This window comes from Capsaspora owczarzaki, assembly GCF_000151315.2.
Source record: "Capsaspora owczarzaki ATCC 30864 unplaced genomic scaffold supercont2.10, whole genome shotgun sequence".
Lineage (NCBI taxonomy): Eukaryota > Filasterea > Ministeriida > Capsasporidae > Capsaspora > Capsaspora owczarzaki.
This window is the reverse complement of record NW_011887301.1, coordinates 1,313,177-1,330,660: the sequence shown is the minus strand read 5'-3', so window position 1 is coordinate 1,330,660 and position 17,484 is coordinate 1,313,177. Positions and strand designations below refer to the sequence as shown.

At 53.9% G+C, this 17,484-nt stretch overlaps 5 protein-coding genes across 5 annotated transcripts; 2 read left to right on the top strand and 3 right to left on the bottom strand.

Moving 5' to 3' along the window:
* Nucleotides 1–37: 37 nt before the first annotated feature.
* CAOG_06210 (hypothetical protein) lies at nt 38–1,565 on the top strand (the record flags this gene model as incomplete). Its single annotated transcript, XM_004345750.2, has 6 exons — nt 38–52; nt 209–356; nt 454–563; nt 689–824; nt 897–981; nt 1,166–1,565. The coding sequence occupies 6 exons, from the start codon at nt 38–40 to the stop codon at nt 1,344–1,346; spliced, it is 675 nt and encodes a 224-aa protein (XP_004345800.1). The 3' UTR covers nt 1,347–1,565.
* On the bottom strand, nt 1,352–1,879 carry CAOG_06209 (hypothetical protein). Its single transcript, XM_004345749.2, has 2 exons — nt 1,732–1,879; nt 1,352–1,655 (listed from the first exon to the last, which is right to left on the bottom strand). The coding sequence occupies exons 1-2, from the start codon at nt 1,870–1,872 to the stop codon at nt 1,614–1,616; spliced, it is 183 nt and encodes a 60-aa protein (XP_004345799.1). The 5' UTR covers nt 1,873–1,879; the 3' UTR covers nt 1,352–1,613.
* Nucleotides 1,880–2,623: 744 nt separating this feature from the next.
* Nucleotides 2,624–7,237, bottom strand: CAOG_08957 (hypothetical protein; the record flags this gene model as incomplete). The annotated part of the gene is made up of 5 exons (XM_011272326.1): nt 2,624–3,048; nt 3,165–3,926; nt 4,066–4,457; nt 4,605–5,130; nt 5,338–7,237. 5 exons carry the CDS (start codon nt 7,235–7,237, stop codon nt 2,624–2,626), a joined length of 4,005 nt encoding a protein of 1,334 aa, XP_011270628.1.
* Nucleotides 7,238–9,125: 1,888 nt separating this feature from the next.
* CAOG_08956 (hypothetical protein) lies at nt 9,126–11,681 on the top strand (the record flags this gene model as incomplete). Its single annotated transcript, XM_011272325.1, has 2 exons — nt 9,126–9,369; nt 9,469–11,681. 2 exons carry the CDS (start codon nt 9,126–9,128, stop codon nt 11,679–11,681), a joined length of 2,457 nt encoding a protein of 818 aa, XP_011270627.1.
* Nucleotides 11,682–13,132: 1,451 nt separating this feature from the next.
* CAOG_08955 (hypothetical protein) lies at nt 13,133–16,762 on the bottom strand. The gene is made up of 5 exons (XM_011272324.1): nt 16,304–16,762; nt 15,864–15,954; nt 13,917–15,753; nt 13,590–13,778; nt 13,133–13,468 (listed from the first exon to the last, which is right to left on the bottom strand). The coding sequence occupies exons 1-5, from the start codon at nt 16,728–16,730 to the stop codon at nt 13,337–13,339; spliced, it is 2,676 nt and encodes an 891-aa protein (XP_011270626.1). The 5' UTR covers nt 16,731–16,762; the 3' UTR covers nt 13,133–13,336.
* Between the last annotated feature and the right edge of the window lie 722 nt (nt 16,763–17,484).

The following is a 17,484-nucleotide window of genomic DNA, read 5'->3' as shown; positions in this document are numbered from 1 at the left end:
AACCATCGAACGAACGGGAAGACAAGGGCGGACGTTGATGCCGCAGCAGCGAGTGACCCGGCGAGCGAGCGAGTGGAGAACTGAAGCAGAAAGGACAGCTGCTTCTATTATAATTCACCATGCTATCGCTTGATCTCTGTCTCCCCCCCCACACACACACACACACACTCTCATTCTCACTCGCATTGGATTCTCCACGTCATCACAGGTGCAAACCATCTTCAGCGACATCCCCGCGAGCGTGCTCTACGACGCGCTGCACGATCCCGACTACCGCAAGGTCTGGGACGACAACATGATCCAGGGCTTTGACCTCTTCCACCTCGACGCCAACAACGACGTTGGCTACTATGCTGGTAACAATGTCAACGAGCACAAAACAAATACCACAAACAGCAATAGGCTCTTTCAACACTTGTCTGACTTGGAATGGTGTGCGACGGTTTGTGACAGCTCGCTTGCCTGCTCCGCTCAAAAACCGAGACTTTCTCAACCAGCGATCGTGGTTTGCCGCTGCCGATGGCTCAGAGTACATCATCATGAATCACACTGTCGCTCACGATGTAAAGCTGCAGCAGCAACTCCCTGCTCTCGCTTGCCGTTTGCGCAAATCATGTTACTCACCTTTTTTTTTTTTTTTTGTTGGTTTCTCTCTTTCTTTCTTTCTTTCTTTGTTCTCAACGTGTAGGAGTGCCCGCCCAAGAAGGAGTTCATCCGCGCCGTCTCCATCCTCACTGGCTACCTTGTTCGCCCGTCCGGAGAGTCCAGCTCGAGCAGCTCCTCCGGCTGCCAGCTGACCTACATTACCCAAACAGACCCTCGCGGTAGGTCTCGTTGGGGTTTGAGTACGAATAGCTTGTGTTCTGCTCTCACTTTCTGCTGCATTGACACATTAGGGAGCATTCCCAAGGCGCTTGTCAACAAGGGTGCTGCAGCTTTCGCGCCCAAGATCATGACCAAGCTCTACGAGACTAGCAAAAAGTAAGTGCCGAGCAAGGCGTGATTTTTGTGTGTGTTGCTGTTGTCGCCTTCCTTCCAATGGCTCATTTTTTGTTTGTTTGTTTGTTTGTTTGTTTGTTTGTTTGTTTGTTTGTTTGTTTGTTTGTTTGTTTCTCCGTACTTTCGACGTTTTTTTTTTTTTTTTTTTTTTTACTGTCTTTCGTAGGTACCCTGCGTGGAAGGAGAAGAACAACCCAGACCACAAGCCCTGGATCAAGTTTGATGCTTCCAAGACGCGAGTCGTCTCTGTGGAAGAGCTCAAGAAGCACCAGACCGACGTTGCCGCGTCGCTTGGCGCCAAGGACGACACGGTTGTGACGGATGATACTCCCGTTGGCGATGCTTGAGGACGCGTGTTGTTCCCGTGTTTCTTAAGAAGTTGCCCCGTTTGACAACAAGATGAAAACAAACTGATTTAGTTCCCAGTCTTGATGGAGGACGTCGGTTTTTTTTTTTTTTCTTCTTCTTCTTCTTCTTCGTCCTTTTTTGTTTTTCAACTGTGTATTTGCAAAGCACCAAACAACATCTTTCCACCAGACGCAAGGGTCGATGAACGAGAACAGCTGGACTTGATGATTTTTGTAGATTTTGGTAAAAATGAATCTCTGGTTGAATTACTGCAGGTTGCGAGCCTTCTTGAGGTCCTCGAACGATTTCTGCCAGTCGAGGGACTATGATGAGACCATGATGCGACCATGATGAGACCATGATGATGACACAGCGAAGACTTACGCCTTCGTTCAGCTTGGCAAAGAGACCGTCCATGGACGAGTCAAAGACCTTCTCGAAAATGAAGGCGCCGGTGATGATGCCAGTAATGTAGACCGAGTTTCGCTTGAAGGCGAGCTGGTAGATGGACGAGCCGAGCGACATTACTGCAAAGGCGAGAGAGAGAGAGAGAGAGAGAGAGACAGAGGGGAGAGAGTGGGAAGGGGTCAGTGAGGGCGCTCGTCCAGTGCAAAACACGCAAATAGCCAGGCGTCGAGAAGCAAAGTGTTAGATGAGTGCGGATGAGTGGTTGAGCGGCGTTGTGTGTGGGACGGGGGACGACGACGGGGGAAGAAGGGGGGAGATCTCGCTTTCAAAAGCACGGCTCCAATGCAATGCAGCGCAGCGCACCAGCCACCCCATCCATCCATCCAACTGCAACTCGCGCATCAGCATGGCTGCGAAACGATGGCATGATGCGGAAAATGTGAGGCAGAGCGCGCGCCGCTGGGAGACGATGCAGCAACAACACCGAATGCACGAGGGAAGCAGCGGAACTCGAGACTGCAGCCGACGACGACGACGACGACTACAACAGCAGAGGTCCGAGCAAAAAAAGGAGTCCAAGCATCAAAAAGGACGGAGGGGAGGGGAGGGGAAGCGAAGGGGAAGGGGAACGAAGGAAAAAACTCAACACGCACTTGTATGAAAAGAAAAAGACTGGAAAACGAAAACAAAAACGGTTACTATTCAACTCACTACTCAAAGATCAAACAAACGAGTTCAGACATAAAACACGCACAACAAACAACAAAAACCTCTCTTAACAAGAATCGCATCCAGCAACAACACCTCTCTTAACAAAGCTCACTGATATCAACAAAACCATACAAAACAACAACCAAAACGCACACTCTCACGTCGCCGAGGGCCGGATTTCTCGCAGCGCAAAGGCTTGATTGCCAGAATCATCGCGAAAGGCTGTGTCTTCGTCGGCGTCATCATCCGTGTCGCTAAGAAGCCGGCTGTTGGCCTCTTCGTCATTTGGAAGCGAGCTTTCGGCACGACGCTGTGGAACCTGCACAGGAGTGGTGGTGGTGGTGGTGGTGGTGGTGGTGGCTTCCTCGCTGTGCTGCCTGTTTGTGCGCCATGCAGATACTCCCGTCGCAACCAGCCCACAAACGAGCACCACCGCAACGAGTGACAGCATCGAGGTGACGATTTTTTCCTGCTCTTCATCCTCATCGTCGTCGTCGTCGAATTCGTACGTGTAAGCCGTTGCTCCTTCAACAAGACCAATGGCGGATGCTGCCCGAGCTGGGCACACTGTATCGATTGTTCCTACTCAAGAGAGCGAACAAAACAATGCCAATCATACATCAAACAAGTGAGCACCTCATAAATCGCTAGTCTCTCTCTCTCTCTCCCCCTCTCTCGGCGGCCAAACTCGGACTTACGACATGCACTCTTGATCGCAAAACCGACACGATGGAGCTGCTTGTCAAACAGTGTCACAAAAGGTTCCATGAAAGTGTTTCCTAGAACAGAGACACCATGCTCACCGCTGTCTTGGACTGAAAACGAGTACAGCGGTAGCTTTGTGGCAGCGTCAAGAGCACACGTGCATGTGCCGCTCGAGCAGTCTTGCTTGCAGTGCAGATAACTAAACGCTGGCACTGTCAGGGCAATGGCCGTCTGGGGCAGACGAGCCGATTGGTTTGCAGCGCGAGGAATGTCCAATGGCTTGGTGATGGGTACGCCCGCATACGCAAAGTGCTGCTCGACCGCATCGACAAGAGCAATATGCGTGGCAGCTGCGTTTCCTTCGTGGGACTCGATAATGATGGTGATATCCGGCCACGCGCACGGATTGAGCGGGACAGCGACGCGACCATCCACCGTTCCGCTAAAGAAGGTCGATTTGGGCTTGCAAACCACGGTGCAGACTGCGTCGCTCGAGTTGGCCGTACATGACGCACACACGCCGAGCTTGACTTTTGCGACCAATGCCGAAAAGGCCGCAGAAGACAGGGTGAGGTAGGTCGTGCCAGAGTCCACAATCGCACCCGAAGCCACCCCAGGTGCCATGAAGCTTTCGGGCTTGACGCCAATCCGTTGAGCTCCGACGAGCATGTCCAACATGCGCACAAAGAAGAGGGTTTTTGAAACCACAGGAACATGATACACCGGCGAAGAAATTGCGTCGGGCTTGATGCCTCCTGTGGATGTTTGAGGGCGAAGTGGAGGTTGGGGGGAGGGATTGGAAAACAGAGATAGTGAGCATGCAAATGCCAAGAGCAACAGGCTTGCAAGAAAAGAAAAGTCGAATAAGCTTCGAGCCTCAATCCCCACTCTTACCTAAGATCATTTCACCACCAGTCGCGCATAGCTGCATCGAAAACACATCTGCAGAGACGTTCGAATTTGGTGTTGAGACTGCGGCCGCCACAAACGAATCGAGCCGGTACTTTGTGCTTTTGTGCTCTGCATCGTGCTCGTCGTCGTCGTCGTCATCGTCGTCGTCCTTGTCATTGTACTTGGATCCCATGACGTGGTAGGCAAGCCCAAGAATGCCATTCATGTGCGACCGGGTCTTGACCTTGGCCTCGGCAAAGAAATCTTGCTCTGCTGTGATCACTGCGACTGGCATCTGAGCGGCTGCGGCGGGCGTTCCCATCGCATCCAGCAGCGAGACGCGAGACTGGATGACAACACCGTCCCATCCACTGCGCGCGCCTTCAAATCCGTACCTGCAAAATAAACGGCAGCCATCAGCCCAACAACAGTCCAATCTGAGTTGCCAAGTACCTTTCCTCAAACAACTTGCTCAGACCAACAACCGCCAAACAGCGTCCGTCACAAAACAACAAACAGAGCGAGTGTGGTTGAATCCGCACCGCATTTTAGCATGGCCGAGGACCCTGGATGAGCGCCAGTTGACGCCCGGGGTGACGTATGGCCCGCAGCAGTCGCTGCCACTCACAGCGAGCGACGTCGAACCCGTGTCCACAAGCAGCTCAAACCGGTCGAGGTCGTCGTCCGACGGGCCGATTGCCGTCTGGACTGTGGCCGTCACCGTGTAGCCCAGGAGACCGTTTCCATGCAGCGGGAGGACGGTCAGCGGCGGGAGCGGTGGGTCGAGCAGCAGCACTGGTTTGGCTCCATGTTCGGCTCGAGGTTCGGCGCCGCGTTGCTGCTGGCGGTCTGCTGGGACTGCAGCTGCTTTGTCAATCTCGTTGACTGGTGCAGGTGCGGGTGCAGCCACAGCAGCAGCAGCAGCAGAGTGATGACGACGGCGCAGAAGAGCAGCACGAGCAACCGAAGGACGCCCGTCGTCAATGCTGAGATTGAACGGCGCCGCATTTCGACAATCTCGAGCTCGAGCGTATGTAGAAATAAGGGACTGGGGCTGCAGTAAGTGCACTATGCATATGCAACAATCAAATCACAACAAGCACTAAAAAAAAAAAAGAATGCCGACAACGAGTTTATGATGATACAGCATTCCGCCTCTTCAAAACACTGACAGTGAGAAAACACGACGTCTTCAATCCTCCCCAGCATCAAGCTCGGTGTGTTCATCCTGATCAAGCTCGACCAGCTCATCCTGATCAAGCTCGCCACGCTCACCCTGAGCAGGCTCGTCCCGATCAAGCTCAGCCTGATCAAGCTCGACTTGTAGGGCAGCGGCAGCGCTCTGCTGAGCTCCGGCGGCTTCTAGCTGCTGTAGCAAGAACTGGCGTCGAGACAACTTTGTGCGGTAGCCTGCTGGCTGCTTTTCTGGCGGTGTGATCAGGGATTCGTTGATTGAGGAAACGCCTTCGGGACCATGAACGTACACTTTGTGTCTCTGGAGCTCGGTCTCGCCATAGGCCACATGGTGGCAATCGGGGCATTGGATGGCAGTCTCCGGGTGCTTGTCGCGCATGTGACCCGCGAGCTGTGGTTCAAACACAAAGACTTCGTCGCAGACTTCGCACGAGCGTTGGGCGCGGTTGCCCCACATGGTTTCGTTGTGCTTGTGCTCAATGTGCTGCACCAGCAGCTCCGGCGAATGGCAAATCACGCCGCAAACATGGCAGCGCAAGCTGAACGAATGCGCGATGCGCATGTGGTTGAAAACGGCGCGGTGACCAAGGTTGGTCGTGTACTCGCAAATCTCACATTGGTGCAGTGTCTGCAAGTGGCACGCACTGATGTGAGATTCGGCATGGGTCAGCTTTGAAAAGCTGGCCGTGCAGTACGGACATTCCAGCAGGGTCGCGTGATTGCGCCGGATGTGCGAGTGAAGCGTCGTCAGATGGCCCGCCGTGAATTCACAATGGAAGCACTTGATGGTGTGCGGACGGTGCTCGTTCAAAATGTGCAGCTTGAGCAAAAACCCTTGCGCATACGTGTTGGAGCATTCGGGACACTTGAGCCGCGCTTCGGGAGCAAGAAAGGTGCGCTTGAGCACGGTTCGTGAGGTGGTAAAACCCGAAATTGTACTGTGCAACCTCGACCGTATCGCCTGAGACCGCGCGCGCCTCTTTTTATCCTCGACAATCGCGAGTGCGGCTGGATCTCCGCCAGCTCGAGCTTCTCGTATTGCTCGATTGACGCGGTTGGGCTGCATGACGGGACGAAGAGCACCAGTTGGGCTGCTCGAACTCGCTGGTTGCGGTGCGACTTCGACAGTGGCGCTCGCTTCTGGCGACTTTGGGCGAGGAGCGCCATCCGTTTTGTCGCCGGCAGCAGCAGCAGCAGCAGCAGCAGCAGTCGTCGAATCAGACCTGCTCAAACTCGCTGGTTTCGTGGCTGGCGCTTTAGTAGCATTCGTCTTTGCGCCAGTGCTTTGCGACGTTGTCGCGGCACCAGTTTTCCGCGACTTTGCACGACGAGCATTGGGTTGATCACTGGCTTCTTCGTCGCCGGCAGTAGTTGAATCCGAGCTGCTCAGACCCGCCGGCACCGGTTTCGTGGCTGCCTCTTTCGCCTTTGCCTTTGCCTTCTTCGTTGCGACAGAAGCGGCTTCTTTCCGCGACTGCGCAGCGGCGACGCTTGCACCATGCGTGGCGATCGAGGAGAACGAGCACCCGAACGCGGCCAATCCCAGTCCGAACGGCAGCGACGACAGTGATGAGCGAGCTGCTCGTGCGCGTGGTTGTGTCACAGCAGAGAGTGCGACGGACGCCCCGCCCGCCAGCATTGATGGGTTCAGAAGACCCTCCTGGAGACCATGGATTTGCATGGCGGATGGGCGCGGCACAGCGCGTGCTCGGCAGTGCTCGTCGCCAGGCGCAGCGGCGGTTTGTCTTGGCTGGAGTGGCGCTCGATCGCCAGCGCGGCCCTTGCCATTGTTGCCGCCGCCCAAGAAGCAGGTGCGACTGGATCCAGCAGCAGCAGCAGCAGCCGGAGCAGCAGCAGCAGCCGTACCAGCAGCCGGAGCAGCAGTGCGATAGGAGCGGGCGACCCCGGCGGACGTCGTGTGTGCGCGAACGAGTCGCAGCAGCAGTTCATCTCGCACGCCGCCGCAGCCGCTCAGCAGCATATTGATATGATATATGTTTGCTTGTTTGTTTGTTTGCTATGAAAATACCAGAACTCGACGTGGTGGAAAAGGTCGATTCAGCGCGAATGGAGCGCCGATTTTGATCCGCAAACCAAAAAACAAAAAACGAACAAAAACTGAGCTTTTGTTTCTTTTCGTCGGATTTTGTTGGGTGAATGAATTGGTTTCAATGGATGGAAAATCAGAATTTGAACGGTTGTTGAGTTGGTTTGAAAACTGTGGCTTCCGTCGAAGGAAATACAACAAAGATGAAACCCCGAGCAACCCGGTCGTTTCCATTCCAATCGCCAAGCCACCCAGAGGAGAATGCATCGCCAGCAGAATCAAAGTTGAGCGGAAAACACGTCTCGATTGACAAGTCGTTGAATCAATGCAAATCGCATGTGCAAAAAGCACAAACAGTCAAACGCCAAAACAAACACGTTCACGGAACAAACGTCTGGTTGAAAAAACCCGGGACGAACGCGGTCGGGATGACACGACAAACCATGCACTTGTCCTGACGTCGAATCATTTCTTGAGCACACGCCACGCAAACACATGCGTGACAGCAAGGCATCAACTTGGCTGTCGTCGGAGCGTTGTAACATAGCATGCATTCGCGATCGCTGCTCGAACGGCGTTTCGAGCCTTCCGACATTGCCAGCTTTCTTCTCTTTTGTAGCCCAGAGAGAATGGAGTGGGGCGGGGTCTGTAGCAGTTGTGTTGCTACACAGCACCTCGAGCTTTCCAAGTTCGAGCTGTCCGAACTTTGTGTGGAGTGTGCGGATTCAAAGTCGTTGTCTAGCTGCATCATAGCGCGTTGTCCAGCCGCCTTGACACGGTCCTCGCATGACATGTACATGTGCCCATCCGAATCAAGAAACTCGGAGGCCGAAGGAAGTGCCTGCGGTGGAAGCAGTGCAACCTTGTCCAGAAAAAAAATGGCGGGAGGATAGTGCAGCCTGTAGACATGAACTCCGCCGCCTCCTTGCCAGAGACATGTTGGCTGATGTAGTAGAATGACGTCCGACTGGGTTTGGCGCTGCAGTGAGCAGTAGGGAAGACGTGATGGCGATGAACATGAAAACGCCAACCTTTGACGATGCACCACCATCTCCAAGCGCGTCAGAAACCGAGCTTCAAGCCCTAATTATATGCGACAAGTATCTGTGTTTTGAGTATTGAGCCTTTTGCGGTGGTTGTGACGATGAGTCTCGCGCTTGGAGGTCAAAAGTCGCGTCAAGTCAAATGTCGCCCTGTCAACCCTATGACCAAACGGGACTGGTCCGCCCATTTTTTGCCCAAGAATATATATAATATTGTAGGTTGGACGAAATTAGAGTGGCGGGACTGGGAGGCTGACACACGCTCAGATCGGCAATCCTCAACCCCGCCGCCCATTTTCAACCGAGCCCCCTGAGATGGCATCTCGACTTCATGCTCCTTTCTCTCGTTTCGTCCAACCTACGAATATAACTAAATGCATCCTGAAAGTGGCGGCGAGTAGGATTGAAATCCCTAGAAAAACATAAGGCGACACGTTAAATGACAGGCGGGGTGTAACAAGTGGGCATTCAGCGTGTTCGGCATTGACCCTTGACCCTTGACCCCTTCCCCCCTCGCCGGCACCACCTTGGTTATCTATGAGAAGTCATTGAGTGAATTGTCATAAAACAGCAAAACCCAGAACACGCCCTGAGAGCTCAAAAAGAGTGAAGCTTGTTCGAACGGCGGCCAACCAAAAAAAAAGGAAAAAAAAAAAAGAAAAAAAAAAACAAAAAAAAAAAAACAACAAAAAGAAGTCGACAACACCATCAATGCAACATTGGTGTCTTCAATTGGCCGTGATGAAGCTTGATACAAGAAACAAACTAACTCACCATCGATGCCCGCCGTTGACGATGCCCAAAGCACTCGATCGGTTTGGCAGGTTCAGTCCGTCCTCGCTTCTTTGGACACGATGCTGAGAACCGCGCGATTCTTTCGCCTTCCGCTCGCTCCAATCAAAGCGGCGCTCTTTAGTGCTGCGAGGCGTAGCCCGGCTGCTGCGGCATTCCGTGCTGCTGATCCGACTGCCAAGTGCCTGTCGACCAAGGCGGCTGCGACGACGATCGTTCAACGTCCGGATGGTACGCTTCCTTTGCTCTTGTTGCTGTGCGAGAACGCAGCATTGACCGACCATCACTCTCACCGACTTCTTTTGTGTGTGTACTTGATTTGTTGACCAGCACCAAACGGTAGGCGGGGTCTGTTTGAGCTGAAACTGCCCTTTGTCAACCGGCACGATAGCTTAAAAGAAGCTGTCGAGAATCTGGCCGACAAATCCAAGCGGCCTAAGGGCATGTTGTTCACTCTACCTCAAATGTTCGGCTCGGGCAAGACAAGCTTTGTGGAGCACATTGGCAATGAGCGCAATCCCCACGCTAAGGAAATCCTCGATTCGGCCCCGGCAATCAAAAGGCCGCTGTACGAGTCCGTCCTCAACGCGCGCTACATCCTCATCGACATGACCCACTTCAACCGCATGAGTGATATGGCTGATGATGTTCTGGAAGCGATATTTTTGAACACCTGCTCCACGCTCGGCCTGCCACCGCTCGCAGTGCCGCGAGGACCCCTTGGCCGCGTGATTTCGGGTCTTCAGAAGCACGCTGGTGTCCCTCTGCTCCTCCACTTTGACGAGATGGGCGCCATCGAGAATTCTGGCTTCGATCCGTGGTTCCCTGGTTCGGAGTACCGCTGTTCCAGCCAGCCGAACGTGTTCGCGCCGAACACTGGAGCCTTGCGTCGTCACTACACGTTTTGGTCGCGTCTCCTTGCACCGCTACTCAACCTCGACAATGTGTACATTGTGTGCTCGGGCAAGTCGGTCGCATTTAGTCTCATCCAGCACGGGCTTCTCAGAGCTCCAAGCGATGCGCCTGTGGGCTCGAGCACCGCTGACCCTCACATTCCCATGACATCGCCGTCAGAATTGCAAACGATCATCCTGCCACCACTTGGCGGCGAGCACATTGAAGAGATTCTGAACCGACACCGCCCTGATGTCAGCTCCCCAGAGCTGATTGATACCCTCGGTCTGCGCGACAAGCATGCTCAACGCCTTGCCTTCACCGAATGCGTTCACACTCTCACCGCTGGTGTGCCACGTCTGGTTTCGTATGCGCTGCAAGTGCCCTGGGGCAGCGGCATCGACTTTGGCGCCATGACACCAGACGAGATCCGGGCGTACTTCGCCCTCGGTACCACTCAAGCGTCCATCGCCAGTGTCTTCCTCATGAACTCGCTCGAGCTGACCGCTGTGATCAGCCGCCCGCATGATCCACTGTATCTGGCGAGCGCCAACATTGTCCGTCGGGCGCTCGCGGGTGAGGTGTTCGATCCCAAGTCAACAATCGAAGTCCGCGTTCCAGGAAAACCTGACCCTGTTCAAGTTCAAGTTCTACTCCTGTTGGACAGACTCTTCTGTTACACCAAGCCCGTGGATTCCTCTCGTGGACCTCAAGTTCAAGTCATCCTGCCGCAAATTGTTGGCACTCGGAAGGAACTGGCTCTCGCGACCTTGATCATCGAACTCGCAGGCACCGTCGTTACGTCGGAGACACTCGAGGTGCTGGCGTTGTGGTCCATCTTTGCTGCACTTTACCGAGCCACAATTGGCGACCCCAGTAGCAGCTGGCTGCTGGCCCAATCGAAGGGCGTGCTTCCTCAAGCAGTGCTCGACTCGGATGTCGTGCAGCATATTCTCCAAACATCTGCGCCTCATCAAGGCATTGGCTTTGACGAGCGGACGCTGAGCAAGCGTGCGGGCTCGATCACCGTCTCCGTTGCACACGCGACCAGCGCGAAGCGCCATGGCATCGACGCAGCTGCATTGCCGGATCAGTTGGTGGCACGCCTCGTGGAACTCCGGACGACAATTCCGACTGGGCCTATTGCGGTTGTCGAGTGGATTGGCAAAGCGTCCCAGTCGTCTGATGGAATGATTGCTGTTTGCACGGCCGCAAGCCCGACAGTGCAAAACACTGTCTGGATCGGTGTTGCCTGCAAGCTTTTCAATCGAAACAAGATGTCGTTCACCGGCCCAACCATTGTGAATGAGGACATTGAGCGTCTGAGTCGCCACTTTGCTCATCTTGAGAAGAACCTCCGACCGCGCCAACTTCTCATCTCGGTGTTGTCCAGGCCACCAAACTACCTCAAGCCTTCCATGAATAGCAAGCTGCTCGAAGGTCGGGTCACAATGTCCGGCGCAAAGAACAAGAAGAAGAAGGAGGTCAAGAAGAAGGAAGTCAAGAAGAAGAAGGAGGAAGTCGTCGATGAGGAGGAGCTCGAGGTCATCGATATTCCCCCGCGGATGCAAGTGGCGCTTTGGGATCTCGATACTCTGAACAACGTCGTCGATCCTTCTCGCAAACTTACCTTTCCGGACCAAACATAGTCATCGCCGTTTTTGTCAACAAATACAGATTTTTCGAGTCCTTTGTGGCTTGGCGAGCGCGTCTTGTTTCGAAACGCGACTGATCAAACAATTGTGCAATCCTGACACGGCACAGCTCTCTGTCACTTGTGCAATCATCGCTATCAGCATTTGAGTTTTTGTTCATTCTCACATTTAGCACTGCTGCTCAGAAATCTGAGAAGCTCAGTCTAACAGTTGTTGTTCCCTTTTCTCAACAGCCGCTTTGGTCCACATTTCATTGGGCGGAGTGTGCGTGTTTTTGAATACAATATAGTTGATCTAAGTTGGGGATCCCATCAGCTCTATCTGAATGGCAAGGTGGACGCGGCTGGCTGTCCTTGGGCTGCTGGCGCTGGTGCTGGTGCTGAGCGCGTCAGTCCAAAATCGGCGACCTTGGCGTGAAACTCAGCATCCAGCAAAACACTGTCAGTCTTGAGATCCAGGTGGAACAGCGGCTGCCGTGGAATGGCAGTCTGAACAAAGTTCATAGCGCTTGCGATCTCGGTTGCGATTCTCTGGCTTTGTGGCCAACTCAGAGCGGGCGTGCCGCTCCTGCAATCCAGACGATCACGGACTGAACCATTTGCCATCAGCTCGTACACCAAGCAGCATTCGTTGCCTTCTTGAGCATAGCACATGATAGTCACAATGTTGCAATGGCGAAAACGAGAGAGGGATTCGAGCTCGGCCTCAAATTGAGCGATGTCTTGCCTTGAATCCACAGCCAAACGCTTAACAGCGACGCTTGCACCCGCCAAGACGCCAGCATAAACGTTGCCAAAGCCACCACGACCGATGCGCCGTGATTCGGCAAAGTTGTCAGTGGCTTTAGCAAGCTCTTGCATACCCACTCGAGGAATAGTAGTGGAAATTCCAGATTGCTGTGTACTTGTGTTCGCAAAATCTCGATGCTGGGTTTGTCCATCGATGATAGGCTGCAATGCTGGCGCCAGCAATGGTCGCTGTTCGGATGCAACCAGTGGTGCGGCAGGCGATGCAGCATCTGTCGCTGCTGTTCTCGCCGATGCCGGTTGCGGCTCGAGTTGCCGTAGCGCTTCGACATCCTTCGGTGTGGGTTGCGAAACAGCGTTCAAGCGACGCTGCAAAAGCGAGTGGAGAACTGGAAGCCATTCCTCCTTGCGGACAGTGGCGAGCGTGTGCGAACAAGATAAAGGTTGCTCATTGTTGAGTGAGCTGTGATGTTGCACATCTTCATTTGTACTGCATTGAGTTTGTTCTGATGATCCTGATTTCGTGGTTGTTGCGTTCATGAGCTTCGAAGTGGAGGATTGAAATGTAACTAAAACCAACAAAAGGCGAGCTTTTTATGACAAACTGAGACAGAAGAGCATCTCTTTTGTAGCAGGGCAGTTACTATTACACTATTACGATTATCTGTGACCTTGCAGCTGCTTTTGGAGAAGAGGGAAGGAGGGAAGAGAATTGGCTCATTGCAACATCGCTGATCTCAAGGACGACTGAATCTGAGCGGGATTTACATTGCAAAAGTCAAAACGCACACATACACGCATACACACATGAGGCACAACACTGACAAGCAACAAGCAGCAAAAACGCTAAAACAATCAAAATGAAAACAACACGACAGCATGGCAAACACAACCTCAAAAGTCTTAGGAAATCACGCATTTGGCGTCGAGCTCGCGCCGGCCCTTCTTGGACTGCTTGAGATACTCTACTGCGAGTCGAATCGGTTGATGGACCACCAGGAGCTTTTCAAACTTGAACTCGGTGCCGCTCTTGACCTGCAGCCACAGCCAAATCCCAAACAAAAAATGAGAACAAGTTCGCCAACGTTAGGTTCCAGACTTGACCACACCCCGCATCAGACAGCACAGTTTTTTTTTGTCTTGTTTCAAGACGTACCATATCCACCTTGACGGGAACAATGCCTTTTCTCTTCCCGCCGAAACTGAGGCTTCCCAAGCCGCCGCCCTTCTTCATTTTGTCCATTTGGTAATCCATCTTGGAGTCCTTCTTGGCCCTGCTGGGCTTGGACCTGGGCTGTGAAATCTTGCTCACGCGGCTGAATCGGTGAACTTCTTTGATGTCTCCCTGTGCATGGCAAAATCGTGTTTTCACAGCAAACGCAAGAATAGTGGAAACAAAACCAAAAATCTGGTGAGCGTTTTGACCCCCCAGTCAACAACCTCCGGAAGCATTGTTTTTTTTTTCTTTTGGAGAGAACCGCACCTCAAATTCTCCATAAACATAGTCTTGAGGCAACCAGCAGGAGACTTGCAAAATGTTGATTGGAACATCGACTGGCGGGAACTGCAGAACAAGCTCACCGGCGCGCTGCATGGGCGAGAGCGCAGGGACAGGAGCCGATGGCTGTGCTCCCAGACCACGACGAGTCATGGACAAGGTGGAGGACGGAGCTGCCAGCCCCGACTCGCCTGCCTTCCCCTGCTTGGGATCCGGCATCGCGGCGGAATCTCCTGCCCTTGGATGCCGCACGTACATAAACTCCACAGAGAAGCTCGTGTATCCAGCGGGATCGGAGGTTGCGCCAGACACATCCAGGGCGCCACGCGACGGCTCGTCCTCTGGACCGCCGAGCTTTTGGAGGGGAATCAAAAGTTCGCCCGTCAGATTGTCTCGTGCAGGCTTGACTGCCTTGTCGCCAACAGTGGTGGACCAGACCTCACCGTCAGCAGGCAAAGTGATGCGAAGGTACTGCTTTTGAGTGTTGCGAATCTCAAACGCCAGACGGTACATGGTTTTGCCTTCATCCGTGACTGTGGCATCAAACTGCGCGGAATCGATGGAAGCCATCAAGACATCCACGTCCGCGTGCTTTTTGACATCGAGCTCAATCTCGTAGGTCGGTGTCAGGAACTTGTATGCAAGCAGGATTGGATTGGCAGCGCGTGTCTTCAATGACGCAGGGAGCTCGGCAACATCGAGCAAGCCGACACCGACGGCGCCTCCTGGCACCTGCTCAACCTCGACGCTCGTTGTGGCCTCGACGGCCAAAGTGCCCTTCTCGCGTGAAACCGGGCCCCGAACATGGCGGAATGTCGGCACGACAAACTTGCAGGACGTTGCCGGCAGTTGCTTTTCAGCGGTCACACGAAGTTCAAACTTGTCCTCCACACCATACTCGAGCAACACCTTGAGAATTTGCCGAGGCAGCCCACGCTTCTTGCCCTTGGCGACGGCGGTGGACGGCTCGGCAGCGTCTCCCGCCGCAACATCAAACTCGGAATAACTGGGGTCGTCAGGGTGGACCGTGGTGGTGTCCCACTTGCGAAGCACGCCGTTGGATGCCGTGTCGACATTCACGATGCGCAAATCAGCATCCAGGCACAGCTCAAACACCGCCATGGAGCCGTTCAGAATGGTGTACTCGAGCTGTGAAGTGACGAGCACCAGGCTCTCCCCGACAGCCACCAAATGCTGCTGGTCAACCGTCGCATGCAGTGGAAGCGCCTGTGCAACCGGAGCCGGGGCAGCGGCCTTGGGCGTGGTGGTCGTGGTGGCGCTCGGGTCGTCGTCAAACTGCCGGAGCCACTGCACATTGAGCCACGAGGACGTTGGTGGAATGGAGAACTTCATCGTGGTGCCGCGAACGTCGGCCGGTGGCTCAATGTTTTCGTAGCGCAGGCACGGGTGCACCGCGATGGCAGCCTCCAACTCGAGCGGGCTTTGCGCCACCACCGTAAACCGCAGCTCTCGCCGCGACGCGGGCGGCACTTGCAGGCGCAAGCCGGTCTCTCGCGCAGTGGCAAAAGGCGCGAGCGCCACCACCGTGACGGTATACACGCCGGAACGGAAGGAGGCCAGAGCATGGTGGGCGTCGAGCAGCAGCACGCACGGCTGTTGCGCGGCGTCCAGCTCGCGGCTGGCCTGTGCAGCGTCGTCCGCCGTTGGTTGACTGCGTTCAATGGGCTGGCCGTTCTCATCCAACCCCGCGTCCAAGTCCTCGCGCAGAATAGTGGCCGACTCGAGTGCGACCGATTGCGACAAGATTTTCGTGGCCGTGTAGTCCTCTGCGAATACCATGATTTTAAACTTGCAGACAAACCTGGGTTGCATTTTTATTTTCATAGCGACGGTGAGCGAAGTGAAGAGAGGGCGAGTCATTGGTAGCAACGAGCAGCAAGGAGCAAGTCTTTGTGTTTCGTTCGATCGTACCTGGCATGGTGGCTGTTGGTCGTTTGGCCCTCCATCTCGACGGAGAGGATTGTGTTTCTCTTGGGCGGCGTTTCCTTCTGCTGTGCTGCGGCTACACAAAACGCAACACATACACAAAGAAAGATCAAACAATTGTCGATCGTGAGATGTAGCAGTGCGAGCACATTTCGAGTGGATTGAATGAAAATTTCAGCATTCAACACGCTTCAACTCGACGCCTCTGCTGTTCGGCAGATCGCGTGAGTTTGGTTGTTGTTGTTTGTCCTTCGTTCTCTCTTCTCGAAAACCCAGCACTCGTCGACTGATCCAAGTTGACCAGGGCGGTTCAAAATACCTCAACCAAAAGAAGGCCCTAACCGTCCGGCCCCCGCTTTCCCCCCCCCCCGCAAAGGCTCAACACGCGTCGACCCAAAACACAAACGCCAACAGTGTGCGCTTGCCTGCATCCATCAGTCGCATGATGGCGCTGATGGGGACGGTGGCGAGGCCCTTGTCCGTCTTGCCGTCAGCGAGCGTCAGCTGCGTCTCGTCGAGAATGCTGCTGAGCGCCGCCTGGTGCGACTGCTGCACCGCAACGCTGCCATTGGCGTCCTGCGGCTGTGCATGTCCGAACGGGAGGAGGGCGCTTGGCGTCGCGACCGGTCCAGCCAAGTTGTTCATCGTAATGCTGTTCATCCGTCGAACGGCGTTCCGCTGCTGCTGGACCGGCATCTGCATCTGCATCTGCATCTGCGGGGCTGCCGGGGCTGCAGAGAAAAAGTCCACATCGGCTTCGTCGTTGCTCGAGCTCAGCGCCTGCATCTGCTGGAAGAGCTCCTCCTGCGCTCGCAGATTGCCGGCCTTCTTCTTCATCATCATTTTCGACATGTTTTCTGACGAAAGCCGAAATGAGATGACAATGACTAGACTGGCCTTCGTATCTTCGGTATGTCAAACTACAAAGCATGCTGTGCAAAATAACCGAGAAAAACATCTGGCAGGGCAACAGGCGAAAAAGGAATGGGGAAAATCGCGTTGCAACATTGACACTTTTTGGTTCTCAAAGTGGCTTGCGCCAAGAGCTCGTCAAGCCAGTTGAGCTCATGAATCCATCACCTCGCCACTTGCATGTCGTGGAAAATGTCACTTGCAATATTGTAGTCACACTCGGAGGCATTTTAGTGCACTGGCGAGGGGGGAAATGCCTCGTTGAAGGTTGGTGTTACGAATTTGGCTCAGTCCTGACTAGTCTGTTCGCGTTTCCCCTTATTTTTTGTGGTATTCTTCATCACACAAGACATTTGCATCATATCCTGGTGTCGGCTTGGAGCAAACGTTTGGTTTTAATTTTGGTCTATAAATTTTTGGTCCATTGAGAATGCAAGACAATGGGTTCACAAACTGAACAACAAGCTCAAAATGTACACTTTGCGTTATCACAGCGTAAAACTCTCTACACATGAAAGCACAAACAGCGCAATACAAATTACATCATCGGCATCAAGAACAGCCAAGCAGGAACCGCCAAAACAAACAGAGTCCGGACACCTTGCCGTGCTGAATGAACAGCTGCCTGCCTTCCACCCTTTCCTACGTTGTGTGAAGGTCTTTTGCGCAGTGCTGATTCAATTATACTGAATGA